Source organism: Natrix helvetica (assembly GCF_964273705.1).
Source record: "Natrix helvetica genome assembly, chromosome: 3".
Classification (NCBI taxonomy): Eukaryota; Metazoa; Chordata; class Lepidosauria; order Squamata; family Natricidae; genus Natrix; species Natrix helvetica.
Window position 1 is genome coordinate 31073554 of NC_138549.1, and position 25606 is coordinate 31099159.

The following is a 25606-nucleotide window of genomic DNA, read 5'->3' on the forward strand; positions in this document are numbered from 1 at the left end:
TGCGTGTGCATATAAATAAAATATTAATCTCATTTAGCAGAGCCAGACAACAGGAAAAGGTAGATATGCTGTTCTTAAAAAAAAGAGAGAGAGATTAAATGGAGCACTTTTTTTCTAAACAAGGATCTTTACTTAAAAATCCAGGGCCTTAACATGGTTGCAATTCAAAAAATGATAGCTTCAAATATACTTTATTATATAGTTTTGTATTCTGTTATTACAAAAATGTCTGAAAATATATAGTCCATTTGTTGAAAAGGGATTACATCTACATTTTATTTACATAATAATTAAAGTGTTTGTGCTTTTTTAAATAAAAAAAATCCCATTGAACACATGAAAGGCTGGGCTAATTAGTGAAGTGTCAATGGCAGCCTGAGAAAAATTGTATCTGAGCAAGTGAAGGAATGTTCGTTTATACTGAAGCAGTCAAATTTGCTCTACACGTATCTCGTACTTTGTTTATTGTAGCCATTCGCAGACTTCCAGGTTCTGTAAATATTTTCTGGAATTGAAAATTAAAGTATTAGTATATACTACAATGCAAATAAATATGTGCTTCATGGTATAAAGTGAGCAGAATCACACTGATCAGAAAATACAATGAGTCAAATCGCTTTCTAGAATGGAATACATCAATTATTAAATAATTATAAATAATTAAACTTACAAGGTTCCATTCAAATTGTTATACATGAGCATTAGGAAATTCTAAAGATTCACTTGCAGTATATTAGAACATGAAAACTAGTGGGTCTTGTACCAATTTGGTCAGATAGATATAGGGCTAATTTCCCTCCATAGCCAAGTTTCCATGTTTAAACACAGTCCACTTCTAAATGTCAGTTAGTGGTAAATTTATGCTGCAATTGTAACTTTCTCAAAGATGGGTCTTAGAACCGATCCCATCAAAAGTTTAGTGAATTTATATCTAACTCCAGAGATTTTTAGTTGACTCAAAATAAGGAATTGTGCTTAGGAATAATTGGAATATTATGTTACATTCAAAAATACTGAGTTTCCCAAAAGAAACCCTATAAAGAAAACAACGCAGCAATCTTATGCATGAAAAGTCCTAGCTTTCAGAGTGAAAATGGATGAAGACATTGTCAATATCCATAAAATCATATATAGTTAATATGGCATATAGGAAGATATTTTTTTCTCCTCAGAATGAATGACCTTGGGGATATCCACTAAAATTAAAGGGAGATTCAAGATTTAAAGACATCATTTGCACAGCATATTTTTCAATTGTTGAGTTTGCTGACATCCAGCAATGGGCATCAAAAATCATTGTAGGAGGGAAATTAGACAAATTTATACAAATCAGTATAACGGTAATTACTAAACTGGATGGTTGCATCTTGACTCAAAAGGCAGCATATTTTAAATACCAGCTGCTTGACTATAAGAGTGTTCCTCACTTGTTCTTATTTGGAGATTTAATTTGCCACCGTGAGATAGGATGGGGAACTAAAGGGATCTTTGAGATGCTCCCAAGTGTCAGCTCCAGCCAGCCCAGAGGCCTGGAGCTGCCATTCAGGGGAAAAACCCGGGCCAGCTGCCAAGACTCACCAAGCTTCATTCCTACACAAACAGCTGAGTAAATCTACAAAGCTAGTGATAACTGATTGACAACAATCCACGATTCATTGTTGGGGTGTTTGGTTTGGGTTACGAGGGGATGGGTATGCGCACGTGCAATGTGCAGGTTATCCTAATTACTAAGTAACTATAAAAGGTGGGGAGCACTGGCTGGCAGGTCCGGGTGGACCTCTCCAGAGCAATCAAAGCAGCACTCCCAATGGACCAGTGGTTTCAAGAAAATCAAACTTTATTAACACAGCGAGAGGGCTTTGCCTGGAAGGAGTCAAAGTTATATGTACCAAGTGTGGTATGGATGGCCGTGCTGTGTCGCTGCCACAACGTTCGCTCAGCTGGACATTTTGGGTTCCTCAAGACACTACATTTAGTAAATCGCCAGTCTGGTGGCCCCACATGAGGAGGGACATAGAGGAATATGTAAGAAGTTGTGTTGTTTGCACTATCATGAAGGTCCAGCCTGGCCGGCCTCCTAGACTTTTACAGCAGGTGGCAGATCCATATCGGCCATGGGAACAGATAGTCATGGATTTCATCGTAGATTTACTGGACAGCCAAGGGAACAAGGTCATTTGGACAATAATAGACCTGTTCCCCAAGCAGGCTCATTTTGTAGCATGTACCGGCCTTCCATCTGCTAGGAAGCTAGCCAAACTGTTCATTACCCATGTATATAGACTCCATGGCAGCCCCAAAAGGGTAATTTCAGACAGGGGAGTGCAATTCACTGCCTAGTTCTGGCACAGATTCGTGGCAATGGTGGGGTCTTCACAGGGACTTAGTACAGCCTTCCACCCCGCGATCAATGGTGCTGCAGAGAGAGCAAACGCAATGGTGGAGCGCTACGTAAGATGTTATGTCCAGTACCAACAGACTGATTGGGCTGAACTCCTTCCCTTTGCAGAAGTTGCATATAACAATGCAGTGCTCAAAAGTAGGGGTTTACCCCATTTCATGTGGCTACAGGGCAGGAGTTCGTCCCAATTCCGGAGTGTCCTCAGGTGCGCCCAGATGATACGATCTCGCAGGAGTGGATAGCCCGGATCTAAAGCTTGTAGAAAATGAGAATATCTCTCAAGTTTCCAAAGATTTAATTCAGTATTTATGAAACTTGGGGCTGCCCCTCATCTGTGAAACAAATTATATGGCTGTTCACATTGTGTGAAGCTAATTGAAACTAAGCTGACACTTAACATCCCTGGAGGAAAATCATGAATATAAATGAATGGCAGGCTTTACTGAAGCAAAGTGACTTTTTCAAAAGTAAGAGCTCTTGTAGGGTTAAACATAGTTCCAAACGTCCCATATAAAGAATAGCAAAATAAGTAAAATGAGATCTATTATTTGTATAGCCTTAGCTGTTTTGGTTATGCAGAGATTACAGAAACTGGGTGACTACAATGCTATGGATCATTTCCAACATGATCTGTGCCCACTGCCAAGAGTTTGATCCTGATCACCTCAAGGTTGACTCACTTTCCATCCTTCCAAGGCCAGTAAAATGAGGATCCCAGATCATTGGCGGCAATATGCTGATTCTGTAAACCACTTAGAGTGCTGTAAAGCATTATGAAGTGGTAAGTGCTAATGCTAATATTATTCAGGGCAGGGTGATTGTTGAGCCCTTTGGATGGAGCTATTTTGTTTTACATATTTGAGCAGCTCATGATGTCTGGGTTTGTTTGTTTTTTAATTGTGAGCATCCCAGAACTGTTGGGCATTGTGCAGCCTACATATTCTATAATTAAATACAACATATTTTTAAAATGTTGAAACATTCCATAAAGCCTGCTTAAACAATCTTATGACCAACAATATCAATACACAATTTTATAGATTTCTAGGGTGACACCCACCTGCATAAATATGTGACACTCAGTTACAAATGGTCCTGTAGTAATCTGCTTAAATTTTTCACAGATTTCAGGAAAATTTCTAGCTTCCAAAATGAAATCTTGATGTTGCTTAATTAATGTTAAGGCCACGCGAAAGATTATTTTTGATCCTTCATAAAACAAACAGTCCCAAATTCGGAGCACAGTCTGTAGAAGAATGAAATCAGTTACTGAGTGTATGAAACACATGCACTAGAATTTGGATAATTACATAAAAGGCAATTCAAGTTGGTGTCAGTTCTCACTTGCCTCTACTGGAAGAATGTCAATGAACAAACATATAAACCAACGGGATGCCACCAAAGTCCACAAGTTGCCATGTTTTTCCATTAATTCTGCCACAGCTGGAATCTTCATTTTCACAAGGTATCCAAGAACATCTTGATCTGTTTTCAGGCCCATCATTTCGGGACTATAGTAATCTTCAGAAAGATGAAACGAAAACGTATGTCATCACAGTGCAATTTATTGCATACAGTAAGAAGGGTATATCCTTCCAAAGCTAATTTGCATCTTGTCTGGTCCATGGTTGGTCATGTGAAATTATGAAATTCTATTAGGACAGCCGGGAAATAGTATTACAAATTTTGACTGAGGACAATTTGCAGGAAAAATACACTCCACTTTCCTCTCTTCATGGACATGGACAGAGAAAAAGGACTAGCAAGAATAGATGATACTGGAAATAGTTTTTTTTTTTTATTATTACCACTAGCTGGATCTCAACCAGCATGAAATGAATTTCCAGGCCTACAAGTTTTGAAAAGTTATAGATGTTGAGTTTCCATAAAATTACAGACAATTTTACATTTAAAGGAAAGTATGTTCTATATTGAGGAATGTACCGGCATGGCACATGTAAGGAACACACACACAAATAATTTTCCTTAGTAAGTCATTTTTCTCCATGCTGTAGTGAGAAAGTAAAATGGTCACTCCAATTCTTAATAAAGACACCAGAGGGCGCTACATAACTTGGCATACTTTGCCATGCAGTAAATTCCAGGTTTCCGTAATCTTTCCAGGATCTGTTGAAAAAGAACAGCAGTGCTGCTTTCAGTCTCCAAAAGCAGAGCAAAAACCACAGACCAAAGATCTTTGCATGAATAATGAGGCATTATTCCAAACCACTAGAAACACTACAAGATCAAGGTTAGACATGCCACTACTTTGCTGTCTTGATTGTACAATAAGCCAACACGAGAAGAAGGGTTGTTTTTCTCCTTTAAAACATTTATATAGTCGTCCGTCTTCTAACCAATTCTGGATGGTTTCCAATCAAAAGTTAAAACAACATATAAAATTATGTTAAAATTTTAAAACTAAACACATTAGAAACAACAAAAATCTGGTGCCAAGTCAAGCTTCTAATATGCAGTCATTCAAATATGATCACAGTGCTTGAGGAAAATGCTAGAGCTACAAAGTTAATGAACGGCTCTGGAGGGTAGAGGCCTGTTCTAAGGGGCAGGGGAAGCCGCAGAAAAGGCAGACTACCTAGTTCCTATCAGATAGCAATATTCAGGGGAAGGATTAGAAGTTGACCTGGTAGGATGGGTAGCTGTCATTCAGCCCTGCAGATAATCTGGCTCTGTGCCATATGGAACTTTAAAGGTGATGACCATGTCAGGGGAAAAAACACCCTGTTGGAGATCGATGGACCGTGGCTGATTCCCTTCCGCATATCTTTTGAGATATTTAGAAAAATAAGTCTTTAAAGTATTCTAATTAATAAACAAACTTTAATAATAAAATAATAAAAGTAAATGAAACAGAAAATAACTAATTGGTTACATTTTGATAATGAAAAGCTTCGTCAGCCAAAAGTTGGCTGCCGAACAAAGAAGAGAGGAATTTTGGAATGTGTAACGCGTGCGCAATAAATCACTTTCAGATAAGAACCTTTTTTTTTGTTTTAGGACCTGCGCAATAAAGCTTTCTTAGTTTAACTCTTGAATGTCAGTTTAGGCAGTTCAGGCCTAGCAAACTTTTTAACATCGTGACACCCCTTCTTTTGCTAGTCTGGGCTGACGTCATCAAATCATCAATTAAGGCACATCTTCTTTCGCAGATACTCGTGTTGATTTGCGGCGAGTGGTTTGTTAAGCATGTCTGCAATCTGATCATGTGTAGAAACATATTGCAATTTAACAAAACCTTGCTTAACTAATTGCTTTGTGTTTTGATAACGAATGTCAATGTGTCTGGACCTAGAACCTGTAAAATGTGACTCAGAAATATAAACAACAGATACATTATCTTCCATCACGGTGATTGGTCGAATCGGACGTGTCCAGATATCTGTGATCAAAGCATCAAACCACGTTAGAGAATTACAAGCATCTGAAACACAAGCATATTCAGCTTCAGTAGATGAACATGAAACAAAACTCTGTTTTCTCACTTGCCAGTAAACAGGACAACCATTTAGGAACATCATGTAACCAGAAGTGCTTTTGCGTGACTTCTTGTCGCTCGCCCAGTCGGCGTCGGCAAAACAAATCAACTTTGGTTGATCAGTGTGTGTTGGTTCTAGCAATAACTTCATGTGCTTAGTGTGTTTCAGGTATTTCAACAACTTCTTAATGCATGACCAATGAAATTGTGTTGCCTTACCTACGTGTCGTGATAAAAGATTAACACTAAGTGCGATGTCAGGTCTGGTCCAACTACTAATGTATAATAGTGAACCAATGACTGAACGATAAAGTGTTTGATCCTCGAACTCAGGACTTGGTTCATGTGTTAAGTTGTGAAAATCTGTTTGCATGGGTGTCTTTGTTGTGCTAGCATCTTTCATGTTGCAATGATGTAGAATGTGGTCAATTTTCTCCTCTTGTGAAAGACTAAACCCCTTCTGTGTCTTTTCAATTTGAACACCTAAATAAGTGCTAATGTGTCCTAAAGATTTTAGTGTGAAGTATCTCTGCAAACTTTTAGCAAAAATCTCACTCATTTTCTTATTTGGACCAATATAAACAATATCATCAACATAAACAAGAATTATCTCATATGCATTGTTAGATCTTTTTGTGAACACGCATTCATCAGTTTCGGACTTAATAAAGCCCATTGAATTTAGTTTGTCAGTAAGACATAAATACCACATTAAACCTGACTGTTTCAGACCATAAAGACTTTTGTTCAGGAACCAGGTATCCCCTTCTTGCTTTCGGAATCCTGGAGGGCTTCTCACGTAGATCTCTTCATCTAGGTCTGCATGTAGATAAGCTGTGTCCACATCAAATTGGAAAACTTCTAAACCAAGAATAGTTGCAGTGGTTAAAGCAATTTTTACACTTTCAGTTCTGACTGTTGGTGAGTAAGTGTTTGTGTAGTCCTCAGGATAACGTTGAGCGAAACCCTGAGCTACAAGTCTGGCTTTGTATAAAGACTCACCATTCGGTTTCTTCTTGATTCTGTAGACCCATCGGGTGCCAATGACTTTCTTGTTTGCTGGAGGTTTTGCAGGTGTGAATACATTAAGTTTCTTCAAACTGTCCATTTCATCCTGCATTGCATCATACCATTTGTCTTGTTCTGAATCAGGAAGCTGTTTGATTTGTGTGAATGTCTCTGGAGGAAGAGTAACGTTGCAAATCAAAGGTACTGGTGTTTTTGTCAGTTGCCATGAATAACGTTGTGGAGGGATTCCTTTTGTGGCCCTCTTGGAGCGTCTAGGAACATCAGTCCAGTCTTCTTCTTCTTCATCATCATCATCCTCGTCCTCACGTTCGTCGCTAGCATCAGCATCCGCGGGTTGAGAAGACGGAACATCAGGTTGTGAAGAACTGGTAGAAGGAATATCTGCCTGCGAATTGTCATCAGGCTGCGTGGCATCTGGAACACCATCTCTAGGAAAATAAACTTCAGGATCATTGGAATGAATCCTGGACCAGTCAATGTCTTCCTCAAAATTAGCAGATTGTGAAATGACAATCACATGTTTAGTATCAATGAATTTGTACCATTTTGAATTATCATCAATACCCATAAATCTCAGTCTCTTTGCTACTGCACCTCCCTTTCTTCTTTGACTTAAGGGAGTGTTCACCATAGCATATGAACCAAAAATATGGAGGTTCTTGAGATTAGGCTTGTAGCCATACAGCATGTAGAAAGGAGTTTGATTGATTACACTGCTCCAAGTACGGTTGACAATGTAATTTGCATATTTGATTGCTTCACCCCAGTATGCGTTACTGAGATTGGCATCTTCTAGAAGACAACGCATCATGGTTTGTAGAACCCCTTGTCTTCTTTCTACGACTCCGTTATGAGCCGGTGTATATGGAGCAGATGTCTGATGAAGAATTCCATTTTTACGCATCCAGTCCTGGAAACGCTGAGACATGAATTCTGCACCACGGTCACTCTGGATTCTGGCGATGCGAACTTGGTATTGTGTAGAAACAAACGCTGCAAAGTCTTTAAAGATCTGAAAGGTCTCAGATTTCTCTCTCATAGGATATACAAATCCATATCTAGAATGATTATCTACAATTGTTAAAAAATACTTTCTGCCACCAAGTGTTGGTGGGAAAGGACCCACTATGTCAGTGTGTACCAAATCAAAAATGCGTGTTGACCGGCGTGTAGCGTGTTTGGGAATTGCAGCCGCCTTGGATTTAGCCTTTTTGCAAACCGCACAATCCAAAAACACCTTACACCCCTTTAGATCCAAACCTTTTGCGAACTCCGGCATCTTTCTAAGAACACGGAAACTGGCATGCCCCAATCTTCTGTGCCACTTGTGAATACACCTGGAATGCAAAGGTTTACCAGTTAGTGAATTCTCAACATTAACAGTTTCATGAGGACCCTCAGGCTTGCCTTGAACAATCTGTTTCTGTTTTCTTTGTTTGTTGGCTTTAGGAGCCTTTGGCACAGTAACGCTTTCTCTCTCTGGGACAACTCTCTCTGGGTCTGCGTTGTGCCTTTTTGGAGTTTGCATACTTGCCTGTGCTTGCCCTTTAGGCTTTGGCTTTAAGTAATAAACACCACCAATCAGCATGGTTTCAGCAACAATATCACCATCTTTAACTAAGTAACTTGCTTTTTCGAGGTGGTGAACCTGGAACTTTAAATCTCTAGACAAGTGACTTTGACTAAGCAAATTACTGGTTGCTGAAGGTATGTAATAAACATCAGGGATGTATGTATCGAGCTCTTCAATGTAAACAGTTCCTTTTCCCATAACCTTGCAAGTGTGGTTGGTGAAGGAATACAGTTCTCGATACTCGGGCTCTGGTTCGCCCATCTCTGTGAAAAGTTCCCTTCTGTGGGTAACGTGCACAGCTGCTCCACTATCTAAAGTCCACAAAAGACGTCTGTCGAACTTTGGATCAGGTTGTGGAACGTTGGTTATGGCCAGTGTTGCAAGTGGAGCTTGTGAATCACGCCTTGGACCACGACGACCTTGTCTTCCGCCTCTACCTCTGCCTCTGGAATCTGTTCCTCTGGGCTGGTACGTGGCGGGAGCTGGAACTCGTTGGGGACAATCCCGGGTGTCATGTCCCACACGGTTGCAGGTGTAGCACTTTGGCATCCTTGGAGCGTAGCCTCTTCCTCGGAAGGGACGTCTGGCTGGAGCCTTTGAGGCTGGAGGCCGTTGCAGATGTGGGGTAGCTAACCTGATAGCTTCGTCTTCCACTAAAAGTCTGCAAACGTGGTTAACTGTGCGTTGAGCAATAGGCACGTAGTTAATCTTTGCAACAGCATCTTTCCATTCATAATTCAATGAGTTAATGATGATGCTAATCATTTGGATATCATCGATTACATGGCCATTTTGTCTCAATTCACTTCTCATTCTTTTCAGTTTGGTCAAATGTCCACCAATTCGTTCACCAGGTTTCAACTTCGAACCATGGAACTCAGACATGAGCAAACATGAGGATTCAATTGAAACGGGCCTGTAGCAATCTTCCAAAATAGCCCAAATTTCTTGGGCAGTTGCATCAGGTGGAAAGATACCTTGGATCTCAATTTCCATTGACATGAGTAAAGTCGTGGTTGCTCTGTTTTCGAGGTTTCTTATTGCAGGCGTCCACGGTGGAGGAGGAGGATTAAAAACCATGGAATATGTGCCTTCTCTTCGAAGCAAGAGCGCAATTTCACTGACCCAGGCTTTATAATTCTCTCCTGACTCCTTTAATTTGGACTCACCAGTCAAGGGGGTGACTGTGAATACCTGCTGAGGAACAATTTGTTGCTCTGGTTGCAAAGCTGGTTGTTGAACCAGGGGATGCTGGGGTTGCATCATTGGCCTTTGCGTGGCAACATCAAATTGGCTTCCTCGAATTCGCCTTTGGCTTTGCCTTTTTCCATCTAGGGAGAATTCCACACCGCCAGGGGGTGTTGAAGACTTAACCTTTGAGGGCAAAGTTTGGGCTTCTGTAAAACTCATAGACATATCTCTGAAAATCTGGTCCAATTGCTTAATCTTTTGCTGTAATAATTTTTCTCCGCCAGCAGATGGCAGTGCAGCTTCACTTTTTGGCTGCCTCTCCTTTCTATACGTATGCGGAAGTTCAGTTGACTCAAAGGGACCACGTGACCTCGGTGACGTGTACATGTCTCTTTGTTCTAATTGACCAATGAACTCTGTGGGGTGTGTCTTAGGCTGTTGTTTTGAAGAAGACAAGATGGCGTCCTCAGACATTTTGGGAGTGGGGGAGCTTCTTCTACTTCGCCTTATCTCTTCAAAACACACTCTCGCCTCCCTAGCATATTTTTCAAACAGTTCTATTTGATCTAGATAGCTTTGCATTTCTTGCTCACCATCTGGGGAGATGTCATAAAATCTGCTTTCTGCGTGGGAGGATTTTTTTTGTGCCGGCAGTTGCCATTCATCAATCGTTTGATAATCTGCGAGGGTCTGGGAATGGAGTGGCTCTGGCAGAGTGGGAAGTTTTGGCTTGGCCCCCAAAAATTCATAATCTCCTGGAGATATTTTAGAAGGAGGAACCACTGACCTCGTTTCGTGGATGTCGCGTCCTGTAGCTCCTTCTCCCATATTTGGCTCGGCACCTGAAGGAATTTGTTGTTCCTGAAGCACGTTTTGATCTTGCTTCTCTGTGTCCGAGGGAGCCTCCTTGTCAGAGGAAGCTGATCCATCTGTGCTCGCCCCATCTTTCTTTTTCTTTTTTTTCTTTTTCTCCGACATTGCTAATTAGGCTTAGTCGGTTATCTTAAGATAGCGCGAAGAGAAAATACAGCCATAAATTGTAGCCATCTCAGCTAGTATCATCAGAACCATCCTCTGCTACCAAGTTGTCAGGGGAAAAAACACCCTGTTGGAGATCGATGGACCGTGGCTGATTCCCTTCCGCATATCTTTTGAGATATTTAGAAAAATAAGTCTTTAAAGTATTCTAATTAATAAACAAACTTTAATAATAAAATAAAAGTAAATGAAACAGAAAATAACTAATTGGTTACATTTTGATAATGAAAAGCTTCGTCAGCCAAAAGTTGGCTGCCGAACAAAGAAGAGAGGAATTTTGGAATGTGTAACGCGTGCGCAATAAATCACTTTCAGATAAGAACCTTTTTTTTTGTTTTATGACCTGCGCAATAAAGCTTTCTTAGTTTAACTCTTGAATGTCAGTTTAGGCAGTTCAGGCCTAGCAAACTTTTTAACATCGTGACAGACCAGCACCTTGAATTGCACCCAGAAAGAAACTGGAAGTCAGTGCCGCTTATATAACAGAGGTGGGCAAACCTGGGGTCCCCCATTACTCTGTGCGGTGCTGCAGTCTGGGTGGTCTTCAAAATTGAAAATTATACAAAGAAAACATTACAAGATTTCATTCTACAATAATGTATGGCATTCCACTACATCACACACCTTATTACACATGGACCATTGCCTGTGGGAAATATAAAAATCTAGTGGAATACAGAGATAACCTCCTTCACCTCCTTCACCAGTATTAATTTAATTGTTTATGTATGTATTTTAGAATGTATTTTAGTGACTGTACACCGCCCCGAGTCCTTTCCGGGAGAGGGGGCGGTCTATAAGTGTGAATAATAAATAAATAAATAAATAAATAAATAAAATAAATAGATGAAGCACTTCTGAACATTTCAGTAACAAGCATTTCAAATAAATAATTCTGGGTTGCATTTGTTTTGCCATTCTCAAATAATCTGTTGCCACAAAAATTCCATTTCAATGTTTTACTGCAGTCTCAGATTAGAATAAATAGCACAGAAGCACTGAGAATTATAGGGATGCAGTGGCTCAGTGGCTAAGACAATGAGCTTGTTGATCAGAAGGTTGGCAGTTTGGTGGTTCGAATCCCTAGTGCCACGTAACAGAGTGAGCTTCCGGTACTTGTCACAGCTTCTGCCAACTTAGCAGTTTGAAAGCATGTAAAAATGCAAGTAGAAAAATAGGGACCACCTTTGGTGGGAAGCTAACAGCGTTCCGTGTGCCTTTAGCGTTTAGTCATGCCAACCACATGACCACGGAGACATCTTCGGACAGCGCTAGCTCTTTGGCTTTGAAACAGAGATGAGCGGAGTTCCGGTTCCGGCGGCAGCGGCGACGGGCAGCGCTTTGCCCGCTCCGGCTCTCCGGTGGGCTTCCCCACTCCTTGGGGGGCACAGGACACCCCACAGAGGGGTCCTGCCGGAGGGGTGGCATCGCGGGGAGCTCCTGCAGCGGCGGCGGCCGGCGGGAGGTCTCTCGCGTGCCCAAGGCACCGGGGAGCTAGCTCGGAGGGCGCCTCGCGTTTCTGCGCCTCGCGCCTCGCTAAAGCCGTCTGGAGAATGAAGCAATTGAAGGAAGCAGCTGCGGTGCGGTGAGGTTGCTTCTCTCTTCATGCCCTATTTTGCACGAAGAATTAGTTATAAAATAACTTTAAAATAACTTTCGGAGTATTCTGGAGGCGCGGCTGGAGGGAGGGGGGTTTCCCCCCCCTTGGACAAGCGGCTAGGAATAATTTTGCTCTCAGCCCCCGGGGAAGGAGGAGGGGGGAGAGCCAACGAATGAAGCCTCACCCAGGCTGAGATGATTTTCTTTTCAACTTAATTTTACTTTCTACTGTGATTTGTGGACTTTTGGAACTTTTTTAAAACTTTGTTATGCCTCTGTGCCCAAAACTGGCAGGGCAAGATGGCACACTTCCGTTGTCTTTATGAATTGTGAAACCTGACTCCACCTTTAAAATTCAGGCTTCCGGTCTTTGTCTCCGTGTCTCCCAGAGGAATCTCTTGTGGATTGGTATTTTTTGAACTTTCTAGGGGAAACCTTTCATCTATTGCCAGACTTATTAGAGAGATTCTCTTCTGCCTGGTTCTTCTGCTCCCGGACCTCACCTGGCTACCCTTCTTTTCTAACTGTTTATCTTATATATGGACTGAACTTCTAATGTTATAAAGGATGGCATCCAAAAGACCACCTCCTGGGAAACCTGGCTTTGCCACGTCTGCTCCAACATCTGTAACATCCAGTCCAGCCACACAGTCAAAGATAACAGAACTGATGCAACCTAAGACTATAGAGATGGACTTTCAACAAATGCTTCAACAAATTTTACAGGGCCAGGAGGAAATCAAGAAACAGCTAAGGGAAATGAAAGATGAAATTAAAGAAAATCAAGCCCAAATTTATAAGAACTCACAGAGACTGGATCTTGTGGAAGGGGGGGTGGAGGAGGTGAGGGGGGGGGTGGAAACTGTGCAGAAAGGGAACAAAGATCTTGACATCCAACAGATGAAATTAGAATTTGAGAGAATGTCCTATTATCTTAGATTTCAAAATGTTATAGAAGAAGATGGGGAAAATATAAGGGACATCATGACAAACATTCTGGCTGACTACACACACAAAGAAAAACAACAGATGGGGTGGGATATAGACCTGGTTTATAGAGTGAACTCAGCTTATGCTAGAACACACAATGTACCCAGGGAGGTTCACATTAAATTCCTTAGAAAAAGCACAAGAGATGAAATTCTGGGTGTACAAAGGGGGCAAGCATTGACATATCATGATATGGAGATAACCATTCTGAAGCAGATCCCTAAGAAGATTAGAGAAAAAAGAAAAAATTATTCGCAATTAGCGAATAAATTATACCAGAAAGGGGTGTGGTTTAGATGGTTGATGCCTGAAGGTATGCTGATATTCTGGGAGGAGACAAGAATTAGAATTAATTCACCCATAGAGGCGCAGGCCTTTATGGAAAAAAATAAAACACTCCTAGAAAAAACACAAGACACTACAACGGACACACAGGACACGGGAGGGGCCAGAGCTCTGCCAGTGGAGGGAGATGGGGCAATAGCAAGAAGACTCAGATCACAAAAATAAACAAGAAAATCATATTATTATAAATTGACCGAAAGTGAAAATGGAATTATATTTGGATTTTATACTGTAATGTTTAATTTGATTGAATTTAATAATAGAACTAATATGCTGATTGTAATCAATTATATACTAATGCATTATATATAAATGTATACTATGGGTATGGAGGGAGGGGGGCCTCACACATTTTGCAACTGCCAAAATTTGTATACCTGTCCATTTACCCTTTTCCCTATAAATCTTGAAAAACCAATAAAATTTTATTACAAAAAAAGAAACAGAGATGAGCACCGCCCCTTAGAATTGGGAATGACTAGCACATATGTGCGAGGGGAACCTTTACCTTTATTGAGAATTATAACTAATAAAAGACTACCATTAAAAACCATAGACTATAAAATACATAAAGCCTTCTGTCATTTATTAGCTTTATACTCCACCTTTTGTTCGGGAGCTCAAGCAGCCTACACAGTGCACCATCTTCCTATTTACTGTATCCCCACAACAGACACACAGAGGTTAGATTAACAGAGAAAATGTTTTCCAAAGTTGCTTTCATGTCAGAAGGAAGACTAGAGCCATAGTTTGCTAATCCAACACCAGGATCACTGTTGTGGCCCAGCAGGAGCCGTTGGAGCTGCCACCAGACTCCGACAGCGAGGGTCCCTATGAGTCGGCTCTGGAGGATGTGGAGGACCCTGGACAGGGTTCCGACTCCGAGCAGGGATCAGAGAGGCTGGTTGGCCACCAGGAGGCGCCTGAGGCATGGAGCAGTGGTGAAAGCCCAAGGGAGTGTGCTCCTGATGTCATGCCTTGGAGCAGTGGGGAGGAGACAAGGGACAGTGAGTGAGACGTCAGCAGTGAGTTGTTGTTGGATGCTTGTCACCGAAGAGCTAATAGGCGTCAGGAACAGTTGCGCAGTTACAGGAGGTAATTGCACTCGGCTGATGGTAATTAGACTCCTCTCCAGACTATAAAAGGACTGCTTGGGCACACACCCTTTTGCAGAAGTCAACGCATGAACTAATGTGGGAGAACAGTCTTGTGAGCGTGGCAGGCTGGATTGCTGCTAATGCTTATCAGTGCCGGGTTGTTGCTGAAGCTTATTTGTATTGGATTGCTGCCAAGGACCTGTCTGTCTGTGAATAAATTCTGTAACTTATCTTTGGCTCGGAGTGTATGTTGGTGGGGGACGAGGGGGGTCAGAACAGATCACTATACAACATCAGCTCTCAATGCTTTCTCTTACTTTTAAACAGGATGCAGGAAGTGATAGCACCCATATATGCTGCTGGCTCTTACCTTTCACCCAGGTACTACTTCAATTGCAACGTACAACATACATAAAAAACCAACTATTTAAAATAATGTATTCTAATGGTAACAGAAGCCTCAAGAAGCACTAAATCACTACACCATTGAAAGCTAATTTAAACACATATTCACAATGCAAGAAAGAAAAAGGGCTTTAATTCTAATACTAAAAAATCTACATGGCTGAGGAACACCTCCCCCCCTCCCTGCCCCAATTTCTTAACATTCTCCTTATATCCAAGTACCCACACTAATGGATCAGTTCAATATAATACAATACAATACAATAGTAGAGTTGGAAGGGACCTTGGAGGTCTTCTAGTCCAACCCCCTGCCTAGGCAGGAAACCCTATACCGTTTCAGACAGATGGCTATCCAACATCTTCTTAAAGACTTCCAGTGTTGGGGCATTCACAACTTCTGGAGGCAAGCTCTTCCACTGATTAATTGTTCTAACTGTCAGGAAGTTTCTCCTCAGTTCTAAGTTGCTTCTCTCCTTGATTAGTTTCCACCCATTACTTCTTGTTCTACCCTCAGGTGCCTTGGAGAACAGTTTGACTCCCTCTTCTTTGTGGCAACCCCTGAGATATTGGAACACTGCTATCATGTCTCCCCTAGTCCTTCTTTCTCTTAAGCTAAACATACCCAGTTCCTGCAACCGTTCTTCATATGTTTTAGTCTCCAGTCCCCTAATCATCTTTGTTGCTCTTCTCTGCACTCTTTCTAGAGTCTCCACATCTTTTTTACATCGTGGCGACATATGAATGTGTAGACTGTCTTAAAATGGTATGTGCAGCACTATTTTTCCTGCAGTCCTACATGACCAGGAAAAAATATTAGTACAAACGAAGCACAAACAAGAACTTAATTACATTATCACAATACAGTACGACATTCAGTTTTCGACTTATTATAATAAAATAAGTAAAGATAGACAATGAAAAGAACTTTCGGTAGGAAAGTTTTTGCACCTACTGGCAGTAAGGCTTTTATAATCTCCTGAAGCAGCCTGTATTTTCAATTTCTTTTTATTAACATTATTGCTTATTATTGATCAAAACTTAATGTACCCACACTAGCTTATTATTTTCTATATCTGTTGCATGAATAAATTTAAGTCTTGAAACAGCTGAAAATTCTGACATGCAGGAAGGCCTTGGAAAACACACATATATTTAAAACACTAACGATGTTCCAGTCCTTGTATTTATACAAATAAATCTTACAGCATTTCACAATCTGATGAATTGTGGCAAAACTGATTTTGAAAGATGTGTCTTAAATTGCTACATATGGTTCATCCACAAATAAAGAATTCAGTCTTTAAAGAAATTCAATGAACTGCAGCCTTCCTCTATTCTTGGCCATTCACAATCTCTCCATGGTACAAAACAAGATTACATAGGATGTATCCTCTTCATTCCTTATTTCCAAATCTTCAGTCCTTCATTTCCTTATTTCCCCCCCAAAAATAATCAGGATTTTTATTTTAGTAAAGCAAAATAACCCACTGCTTTGTTTCAATCTGGTAAATGGAAGGAGGACTGTCACAAGCAACTGTGTTGTACTACAATTTTAAATCCAGTTCTGGAGTTGCGGGGGGGGGGGGGAGGAAGTTGTATGTACACATTTGTATATGTTACATGCAGCAGTGGAAATACAGTATGTATGCAGAGTCTACAGCCTAACAGAGTTACAATACATCTCCTTTGAAACATCTACTCTGCAGAAACAGAAGTGCATGCAGAGTTTTCAATGTTCTAAAACAGAGGTGTAAACTAAGAAAAGAAAAGCAGAAATAATACTTTTCAACTTCAGTACAAAGAAAAGACTGAGGTTATAAAAAAATATGGAATAATTTAACTGATGCACAAAGCAACAGTTGCATAAATTACAAGTCACTTTGAAGACTAATACTGTTCCCTTAATGTTAAGACAATAGAGGCTCCCACTGTTTTCACTTCACAGTGTATTAGTATTTTTATAGCATCCCTAACTTCTAATTACACAAAGTCCTATAGATATTAAATATCACTGTGTTATTTCAGAACACCTCTAAGTGTTAGCTGTGTAGCCCTACAGTATTCAGTGTTGGCTGTGTAGCCCTACAGTATTCAGTGTTGGCTGTGTAGCCCTACAGTATTCAGTGTTGGCTGTGTAGCCCTACAGTATTCAGTGTTGGCTGTGTAGCCCTACAGTAGTCAGCACAACCAGCAGTAGTAGTCTTTCCTTCTACTTACGGTAAGGATTATTCAGCTCTCCAATAATTTTTGTTTACTTTTGCCCCAATCTTTTCCAACTCTGCCAAATTGTATTCTTCTTATGATGCAGAGACCAAGAACTATGTACAATACTCTAAGTATGATCTCACCATATTTTGCAAATCTACTACATGTTTAGGATAATGATAAAGATAGTAACGACAACACTTGAACATCATTAGGATTGACAAAATTGTCATCAGCCAATAGCAAAAGCAATTGAACAGTTTACATCCTGCAACAATTCTTTTAAGACCTCCAAACAACATCTGCCTAGCCCATAAAAAACGAAAGTTTCAAGGTTGATATTTTCATCAGACGGTCAACTGTGATTTCCAGTCCCCTTCATTAGCATTTATTACCAGCTGAGCTCATATTCCATTAATGTATTAAAAATGGATTCCTCGGGTGTGTACCAACATAGTATTGCTTTATTTATACTGACTGCATTTGCCATTTAGAAGGCCATTTAAGTTTGGATATATCTTTTTAGAGCTCTGCACAATTGTTTTTTTATTTATTTTACCACCTTGAATAGATTGGTTTTATTAGCAAACATGGACACATCACAGTCCAACATGATCTCCAGATCAGCTAAAAATTGAAAATTACCACTTGTGTGCTTTTATGTGCTTTTGCCCAGTACGAGAACCGAACTTTTAATCCAACAATTTGCCATTTTTAACAGATGTAATCTGGATAAATACTTATTCCATCGCAGCTCAGGTCAAAAGTCTTTGAAGAATTTTGATAACAGCTTTTTTAAACCCACGTGAGCAACATTAACGGGACAAAACTGAACTCAATGTTTATACCCTTCCAAATGTTTGAAAACTTAGTGAGAAGATTCCTTGCAGAAACCAGGCTTTTTAGCAAATCTTATTCTTCTGCATTTTCGCTTGTTTCCTCTTTAATATTCCTTTCAGTTATTTTCCTTGAAACAGATGTTATGCTAATGGGATTATTTCCCTTTACTGATCCTCAAAGACATACGAATTGGGTCACAATGGCTATTTATAAGCCCCGAGAAGGGAGGCTAATGTTAAATAAAAGTTTTATATATTTTTAAAAAGAACTGCAATTTCATTATTAGGTTCTTGAAGAATTTCTGGATTTTATCTGGACCTGCAGACTTATTTTTTTATTTGTCCATTTAGTTTATGACTTTCTTTCTCATTGTTTTCATTTGTCTGAAAAGTCAGCTTTGGTTCAGAAATCTGTTTCTGGGAGGCTTCTTTGCCAGCCAGCCACTTCCCAGCTGCGGCGCCACAAACTCCAATCAGCTTGCCTTCCAGAATATCTGGACCAGCCGCCGCTGGTAAGCAACCAAAGAAGTGGTGGTGGGAGAGGGGCTCCAAGGCAAGGCCAGAGCTGGGGAATGTCATATTCCTGACCTAGCCCAGGCAGGTGGCAAGAGTGTAGCGGCTCCAGGGCAAGGCCAGAGCCGGGGAATGACACGTCCCTGGGGCCAGGCCCCCAACACAGGGCGAGTGGGCAGCATGCTTACCTTTGGTGAGCTGAGCAGGTGAGGCGAGGAGGCGACTGGCAAGGCACGTAGCTGGGAGTTGGGCTGCTTGTCGATGGTATATGTAGGGCTCAGATGGGTGGGGTGAGGGTTGAGGGAAGAAGTGAGCATCGGGCAGGGCGAGCGAGTGCTGGGTGGGCGGGGTGAGCGAGCGGTAACTGGGCAGGTGGGGCAGGTGAACAGGGCGAGCGAGTGGTGACCGGGCAGGTGGGGTGAGCGACAACAAGGGACCGGTTCGGGGGCATGGCCAGCCAGACATCGCTCCCGGTTCTCCGACCTTGGGGAAATTGCTGCCACTGGTTCACGTGAACCAGTGCGAACTGGCTGAATACCACCTCTGGCTGGGATGTGTCTGCATCTATGAAGATCAGAACTGTGGAGGAATTGGTTTTCCTTATGACTCTCTATAGAAGTTAATATTAAAGAAGCAGGGCATGAAAAGTGTTAATGTTTTTGAATATTGATGTAAAAGAATATCATGGATAATCAATAAAACATATTAATGGCTAAGTGAACAAATATAGTACTCACTCAAGGCATAAATACTTGGGTTGAAATTATAAAATTTTAGACAACATTATGCAAAGATCTAATTTTTTTCTGAAGGCTATAATGCTAAGAAGACAGAAGGAAAGGGATAGAAAGGATAACCCACAGCAAGGTGAATGGACTTCATTACAGAAATGATTGGCACACATTTAGAAGACATGACAGGCTAGGTTAGGGCCTGATCATCCTAGATAAAGTATCTATGTAGTTGCTAAGATTCAACATCAACTTGATGGCACATAATCAATCAAAAGTAGTTAGTCCTCAGTTTAGGATTTTAGTCTACACATCCCATGCTTCAACATTAATTCTGTACACTCTTCCCCCCAACCCACTACACACACATATACATATATATGCATTTTTTGTTGTCAGTCTTTTCTCAAGGAGCTTATAGTTACAAACATGGACTAAGCAGAGATTATGGTACATCCCCATGTAGGAGCTAAATACACAAAATTAAATTATCCATTTTATGGAATGTTGGCATCAGTTCCAAATAACCATCATAAATAACAATTTGCTTTTATTAAGGCTAGATTAAATATCCTATTACCACATGTGTTGGAAGATAGATTTGAAAGGATTTCTATCCTAGAAAGATTTAATTCTTTCAATGTCAAAATTGGATTAATGGATCTCAATTCTAATAATCTGTAATTTTTATGTAATAGTTCACAAGGATTTAATCTGGTTTATTTTAAAAATGTATCAAACAGATTTAATTTCAAATATATATATTTTGCCATCTGAGAGAGATACAAAGGTGGTTCTTGTGCTGGTCAACTTTTAGTGGTAGCTTCTAAAAACAGCTAATGAATTAAATAGGAATAATTGAATTATTCTGGACACACAGTTAATAGTTAACCAATGTTGAATGTTTTTCTTAATGTAACATAACCAGTCTACTGTAATAGGTTCTGCAATATCTATATTCCATTTCGTGTTTACTTTAACTGTAACAGATTTACAGTATAATAAAAAATAGACTGCATCTAATTTTTCACATTCGCTCCAAGCTTATTCATGCAAACACCTACCTCATGAACTTTATGAGTAGATTAGATTCTAAGGATGAAGTATAACATTCTGGCAGTGTATCATTCCTCATCCTGTTGAATGTGGTATTTTTTTACTAAATAAGTCATTTTTGTCTTCCATCTGAAAGACATCAGATAACTTACCCAAATACTACTTTATGCTGCCATCCAAAATAACTCCTCCTTACTTTGACAGTACAATGGAAATGAATTAGTAATAAGAAAAGCAGCATCGATTTACCAAATACAAGCAGATTACGGAGCCTATGCTGACACCCTTTAGAACAGTTGTTCTCAACCTTCCTAATGCCTTTAATACAGGTCCTCATGTTGTGGTGACCCCCAACCATAAAATTGGTGTCTTGGTTCCTAAGATCATCAAAAATATGTGTTTTCCGATGGTCTTAGGCGACCCCTGGGAAAGGGTCATTCGACCCCCAAAGGGGTCTCGACCCACAGGTTGAGACCTGCTGCTTTAGAACTTTCTTATGCTGTGTTTCAAAAAGCTGTAATGTTCAACAGTTTTCCCCAATCTTGGGAAATCTTTATGTATATGGATATCAACTTCATAAATCCCAGCAGTGGCCAGGTTAGCAGGGGAATTGTGGGAGTAAAATGCTCAGTTCTGATGTAGAACAATAAGGACTATTCCAAATTAAAAGACTTCAAGTCAAGCCAATGACCTTCCTCAGGGCAAATGCTTTTATGTTCTTTGAGTAAACTATTTTCCAAATAGTCCAACGTGATCTATCAAAATTGGCTATTTTAACAAACCATCGGCTTCCAATCACTGTTTTCAATCATTGTTTTTAGTAGTTAAGCTACCGTCATCAATATATTTAGATCATCTAATGCAGTGTTTTTCAACCTTGGCAACTTGAAGATGTCTGGACTTCAACTCCCAGAATTCCCCAGCCAGCATTCGCTGGCTGGGGAATTCTGGGAGTTGAAGTCCAGACATCTTCAAGTTGCCAAGGTTGAAAAACACTGATCTAATGCACTATCTAGCAGTCAGATATATGAAAAGCTATTTTAAAGCTACCAGATCCACTAAGAGCTCCAGCTGATCTATTTTAACAATTATACAAATGTCTACAAACATTTAGAAGAGCAGCTCTGGTTTAGCTCATTTTTTTTTCCAAATCATTTCTCATAGAAATGCTAAAATATCAGCCGAGACTGGACTGCAGATAAACCGCATAATCACATAAACCTTTCTGCATACTGTCTACCCCATTTCCCTACACAGAGCAAAGTTACACTGGAAACAGTCTCCTTTTTAAAAAAAAAAATGATCACAAAATGCAAACGACGTCATATTTATTTTGTATACAGGTAAACATAACCTTAAGGAGCACATGCAGTAGCTGGCAGTTTCTGACATGAATGTGTCATTTGTGTAAAATGAATGAATTCTCAATACATTACTGATGGTACATCATATACCTGTGATGGCTAACCTTTTCGGCGCCGTACCAAAAACATGTGCGTGCACACCCATAATGCATTGTGCCTGCAACAATCCCCATGCGCCCCACCCCCCACTCATGCGCACACATCTCCTGTGCATGTACCCTGCCCCCATGCGTGCGTGCGCGCCTCCCGCATGTGCCCTGCCCCCGCGCATGCATGGCAGAGACCTGAAAACAGCTGGCCAGCGGGAGGTACACAACTAGGGCAATGGCTTGCGTTTTCCCAAAGAGGGCTCTGCGGGCCACCTGTGGCATACGTGCCATAAGTTTGCCATCACGGTCATATACATTTAGACTTCTGGAATCCAAAATGTGTCTTTATGAACATGAAGTTAGTTCTATCTATTAAACACACTTAAAGGAAACAGGAGACATAGGAAATGAATTGTGAGGTGAGATTCAGACATACCAGGTAATATTCGGCCAATGAGTGCATCTAATAACCAAAACGATTCCTCCTCATTCCTTGTAATAAGAATCAAGTATCCAGCTATGAAATTCATGCCCTGAAATAAATATGAATGTCCTATTTATTTCATGTCAAAAGAGAGAGTCAATAGAATGAAATAAAGAGAAAAAAGCAAAACATTTTTCATTTCCATGTTTAATGTCACACTTAAAAATCTTTCATTAATTAAGCAGCACAGGAATTATTTCTATTCTCTTCTGCTCACATATCCAACAGAGGCACTTGGGGAGGGGGGGGGGAGGTTGCAAGGCTTTGATGGGAAATAATTATGAGGTGGTTATTATTCTGACATAACTCATCTATTTGGGATCTGGGACAATTTAAAAAATGGCTCTGCTGTCAGTATAACATTTGTCTTTGCCCTATTACAAGCTTATAGACTGGTGACTATGCCAATAGATGGTTTCTATATACTTATGCATTTTTACAAATCAAAAATTACTTTGCAACAAAGTTGAGTAACGCTGCAACTTTTTAAAGTGTTAAACGTGTGAGCTGTACGTTTTAAAATATTCAGGAAGAGTAGTATTGCTTGCATTCATTTAGATTTAATCTTTAATGCGTCTCAGGTTTCCCGTTGTCTTTTTAATCCTCCTAGCTTTTATTTCACTAATTGTTCTTGATCTTTCCAGTCAATTCTAAAACAGAAAGATTATACTTTTCAAAATTTAATTTTATAAACAATGCCAGCTTAGATTCAAACAAGACCAAAAAAATATATATCAAAGTGTCAATTTTATTTTATAGAACTTTTCAGGTCATTCAAACAGAATCAGCTGTTCTCTTAAGTTTCCAAGTTTCTTAATAATCATCTGTTGACATGACATTGGCTTTCTTCAAACAGTGCCTCCCTTCCCCCCATCTCCTCTTTCTAATCTCTGAACAGCCAACAGTCAGTATAAAAAGTGTTCCATGTGGTTGGGATATTTTGCCCTCCAGTTGTGCTGCTAGTTTGCTTGACAATAGCAACCATGGTGACTATTTGGCATTTGGATGGAGGAACTACAAAGGTTTACCCCTCAGAGGGTTTTTGAAGAGCAAGTGCATTTATTAACCATGCACGCCAGCACAAACCTCTATTAGTACTGAGGCAGCAAACAGCAAAGCAAGCTTGTCCAATTCTTTTAAAGGAATGCTCAGTGCAAGATTCCCTGAAATAGGTTAGCTGACAGTCACATTAACATTTCTGTACTGGGAACTAATTAAAAATTCCTTAAACATAATCTTAAATTACACAGACTCACATACACTCTAATGCCTATGTACTTGGAACAATCGGCTGCCTGCAAAGTTCAACATATTTTATGCAGTTGAAAAAGCTTCAAATTCTCTAAAGCACATAATTGTCAGAATTATTCTGACTGATGCATTGATTTGCCAAATATTTTGGAAAATAGTGGATCTATTTTGAAGAATATACGTAGTAACAGTGTGTTCCAAAGCTAAAGTCACCATCTACTGAAATTATATGATGGTAAATTTGTGATGGTTGTTTTCGGACAGGGATAGTCGTTTTCTGTTAACAAGCTTAATTTGGACTACCAGACCAGCTCACCTGAACAGTATAGCTTCAAGACAAATCCTTTCCTCTTATGAACACTCCTTTTTTTCATATTTTCTACCTTTCCTTTGAGGAAAGCGCAAGGCAATCAAGAACTGTCAGTCATTCATGCAAATTCCATTTAAACAGGTTTGGGCTGCTGGAGGTTCGCAGGGGTTCAGGAGAACCTCTAGCTAAGATTCTGTGCCGTTCAGAGAACCCCCAAATCCCACTCCTGGCTGGCCCCGTCCACCCCTCCCCTCCCCGGAATCTCCATGCAGCCCATTTTGGATGCAGGTAAGTGCAGGGTGTATGTGGAGGTTTGGGTGGGGTGAAAAATGGGCCTGCTGGAAACAGGCTCGTTTCCAGCCTCTAGAGCCTGGGGGGCCGTTTTCACCCTACCGTAGGTTTGAGAAAAACCTCTGGAGCCCGGGGAGAGCAACAACCACCACCACTACGTGATGCAGGAGGCTGACCAGGCCATGCCCACCATCCCCCCCACCCAGCAACCGGGCAGAGAACCCCTTGCTAAAATTTTTGAAGCCCACCCCTGCATTTAAAATACCTGCCAACACTTTCTTAATGGGAGAACATAGAGGCCAACTAAGTTACTTGCTGCGGAGAATTAACTTCCTACTGCATCCTAAAAAGAGAAAATGTTTCATGCCCAGAACGTTGGTTCTCTACATCAATTGGTTTTCTCAAGTCTCTACTGCAGGAGAGAACACAGATTGCCTCTCATATCCCCCTTCAGGGAAAATGCATGTTAGTAGTAGGGCCTTTGGAAAAGAGGAAAACATTATTCCATTAAGCTTCACCAATGAGAGTGGATCTATCAAAATTGGCTATTTTAACAAACCATCGGCTTCCAATCACTGTTTTCAATCATTGTTTTTAGTAGTTAAGCTACCGTCATCAATATATTTAGATCATCTAATGCAGTGTTTTTCAACCTTGGCAACTTGAAGATGTCTGGACTTCAACTCCCAGAATTCCCCAGCCAGCATTCGCTGGCTGGGGAATTCTGGGAGTTGAAGTCCAGACATCTTCAAGTTGCCAAGGTTGAAAAACACTGATCTAATGCACTATCTAGCAGTCAGATATATGAAAAGCTATTTTAAAGCTACCAGATCCACTAAGAGCTCCAGCTGATCTATTTTAACAATTATACAAATGTCTACAAACATTTAGAAGAGCAGCTCTGGTTTAGCTCATTTTTTTTTCCAAATCATTTCTCATAGAAATGCTAAAATATCAGCCGAGACTGGACTGCAGATAAACCGCATAATCACATAAACCTTTCTGCATACTGTCTACCCCATTTCCCTACACAGAGCAAAGTTACACTGGAAACAGTCTCCTTTTAAAAAAAAAAAATGATCACAAAATGCAAACGACGTCATATTTATTTTATTTTCTACCTTTCCTTTGAGGAAAGCGCAAGGCAATCAAGAACTGTCAGTCATTCATGCAAATTCCATTTAAACAGGTTTGGGCTGCTGGAGGTTCGCAGGGGTTCAGGAGAACCTCTAGCTAAGATTCTGTGCCGTTCAGAGAACCCCCAAATCCCACTCCTGGCTGGCCCCGTCCACCCCTCCCCTCCCCGGAA

General features: G+C 40.5%; 1 protein-coding gene across 2 annotated transcripts in view; it reads right to left on the reverse strand.

The window, feature by feature from the left end:
• Positions 1–172: 172 nt before the first annotated feature.
• The window catches only part of GRTP1 (growth hormone regulated TBC protein 1), a gene marked incomplete at its 5' end in the record, with an annotated part of 50029 nt that continues 24595 nt past the window's right edge, over positions 173–25606 (reverse strand). For both annotated transcript variants that reach the window (XM_081947304.1, XM_081947305.1), the window contains 4 exons: positions 173–505; positions 3462–3647; positions 3750–3922; positions 22398–22494. In XM_081947304.1, coding sequence (XP_081803430.1) covers positions 416–505; positions 3462–3647; positions 3750–3922; positions 22398–22494 — 546 coding nt within the window. In that variant the 3' untranslated portion in view covers positions 173–415. The remainder of the gene's footprint in view (positions 506–3461; positions 3648–3749; positions 3923–22397; positions 22495–25606) is intronic.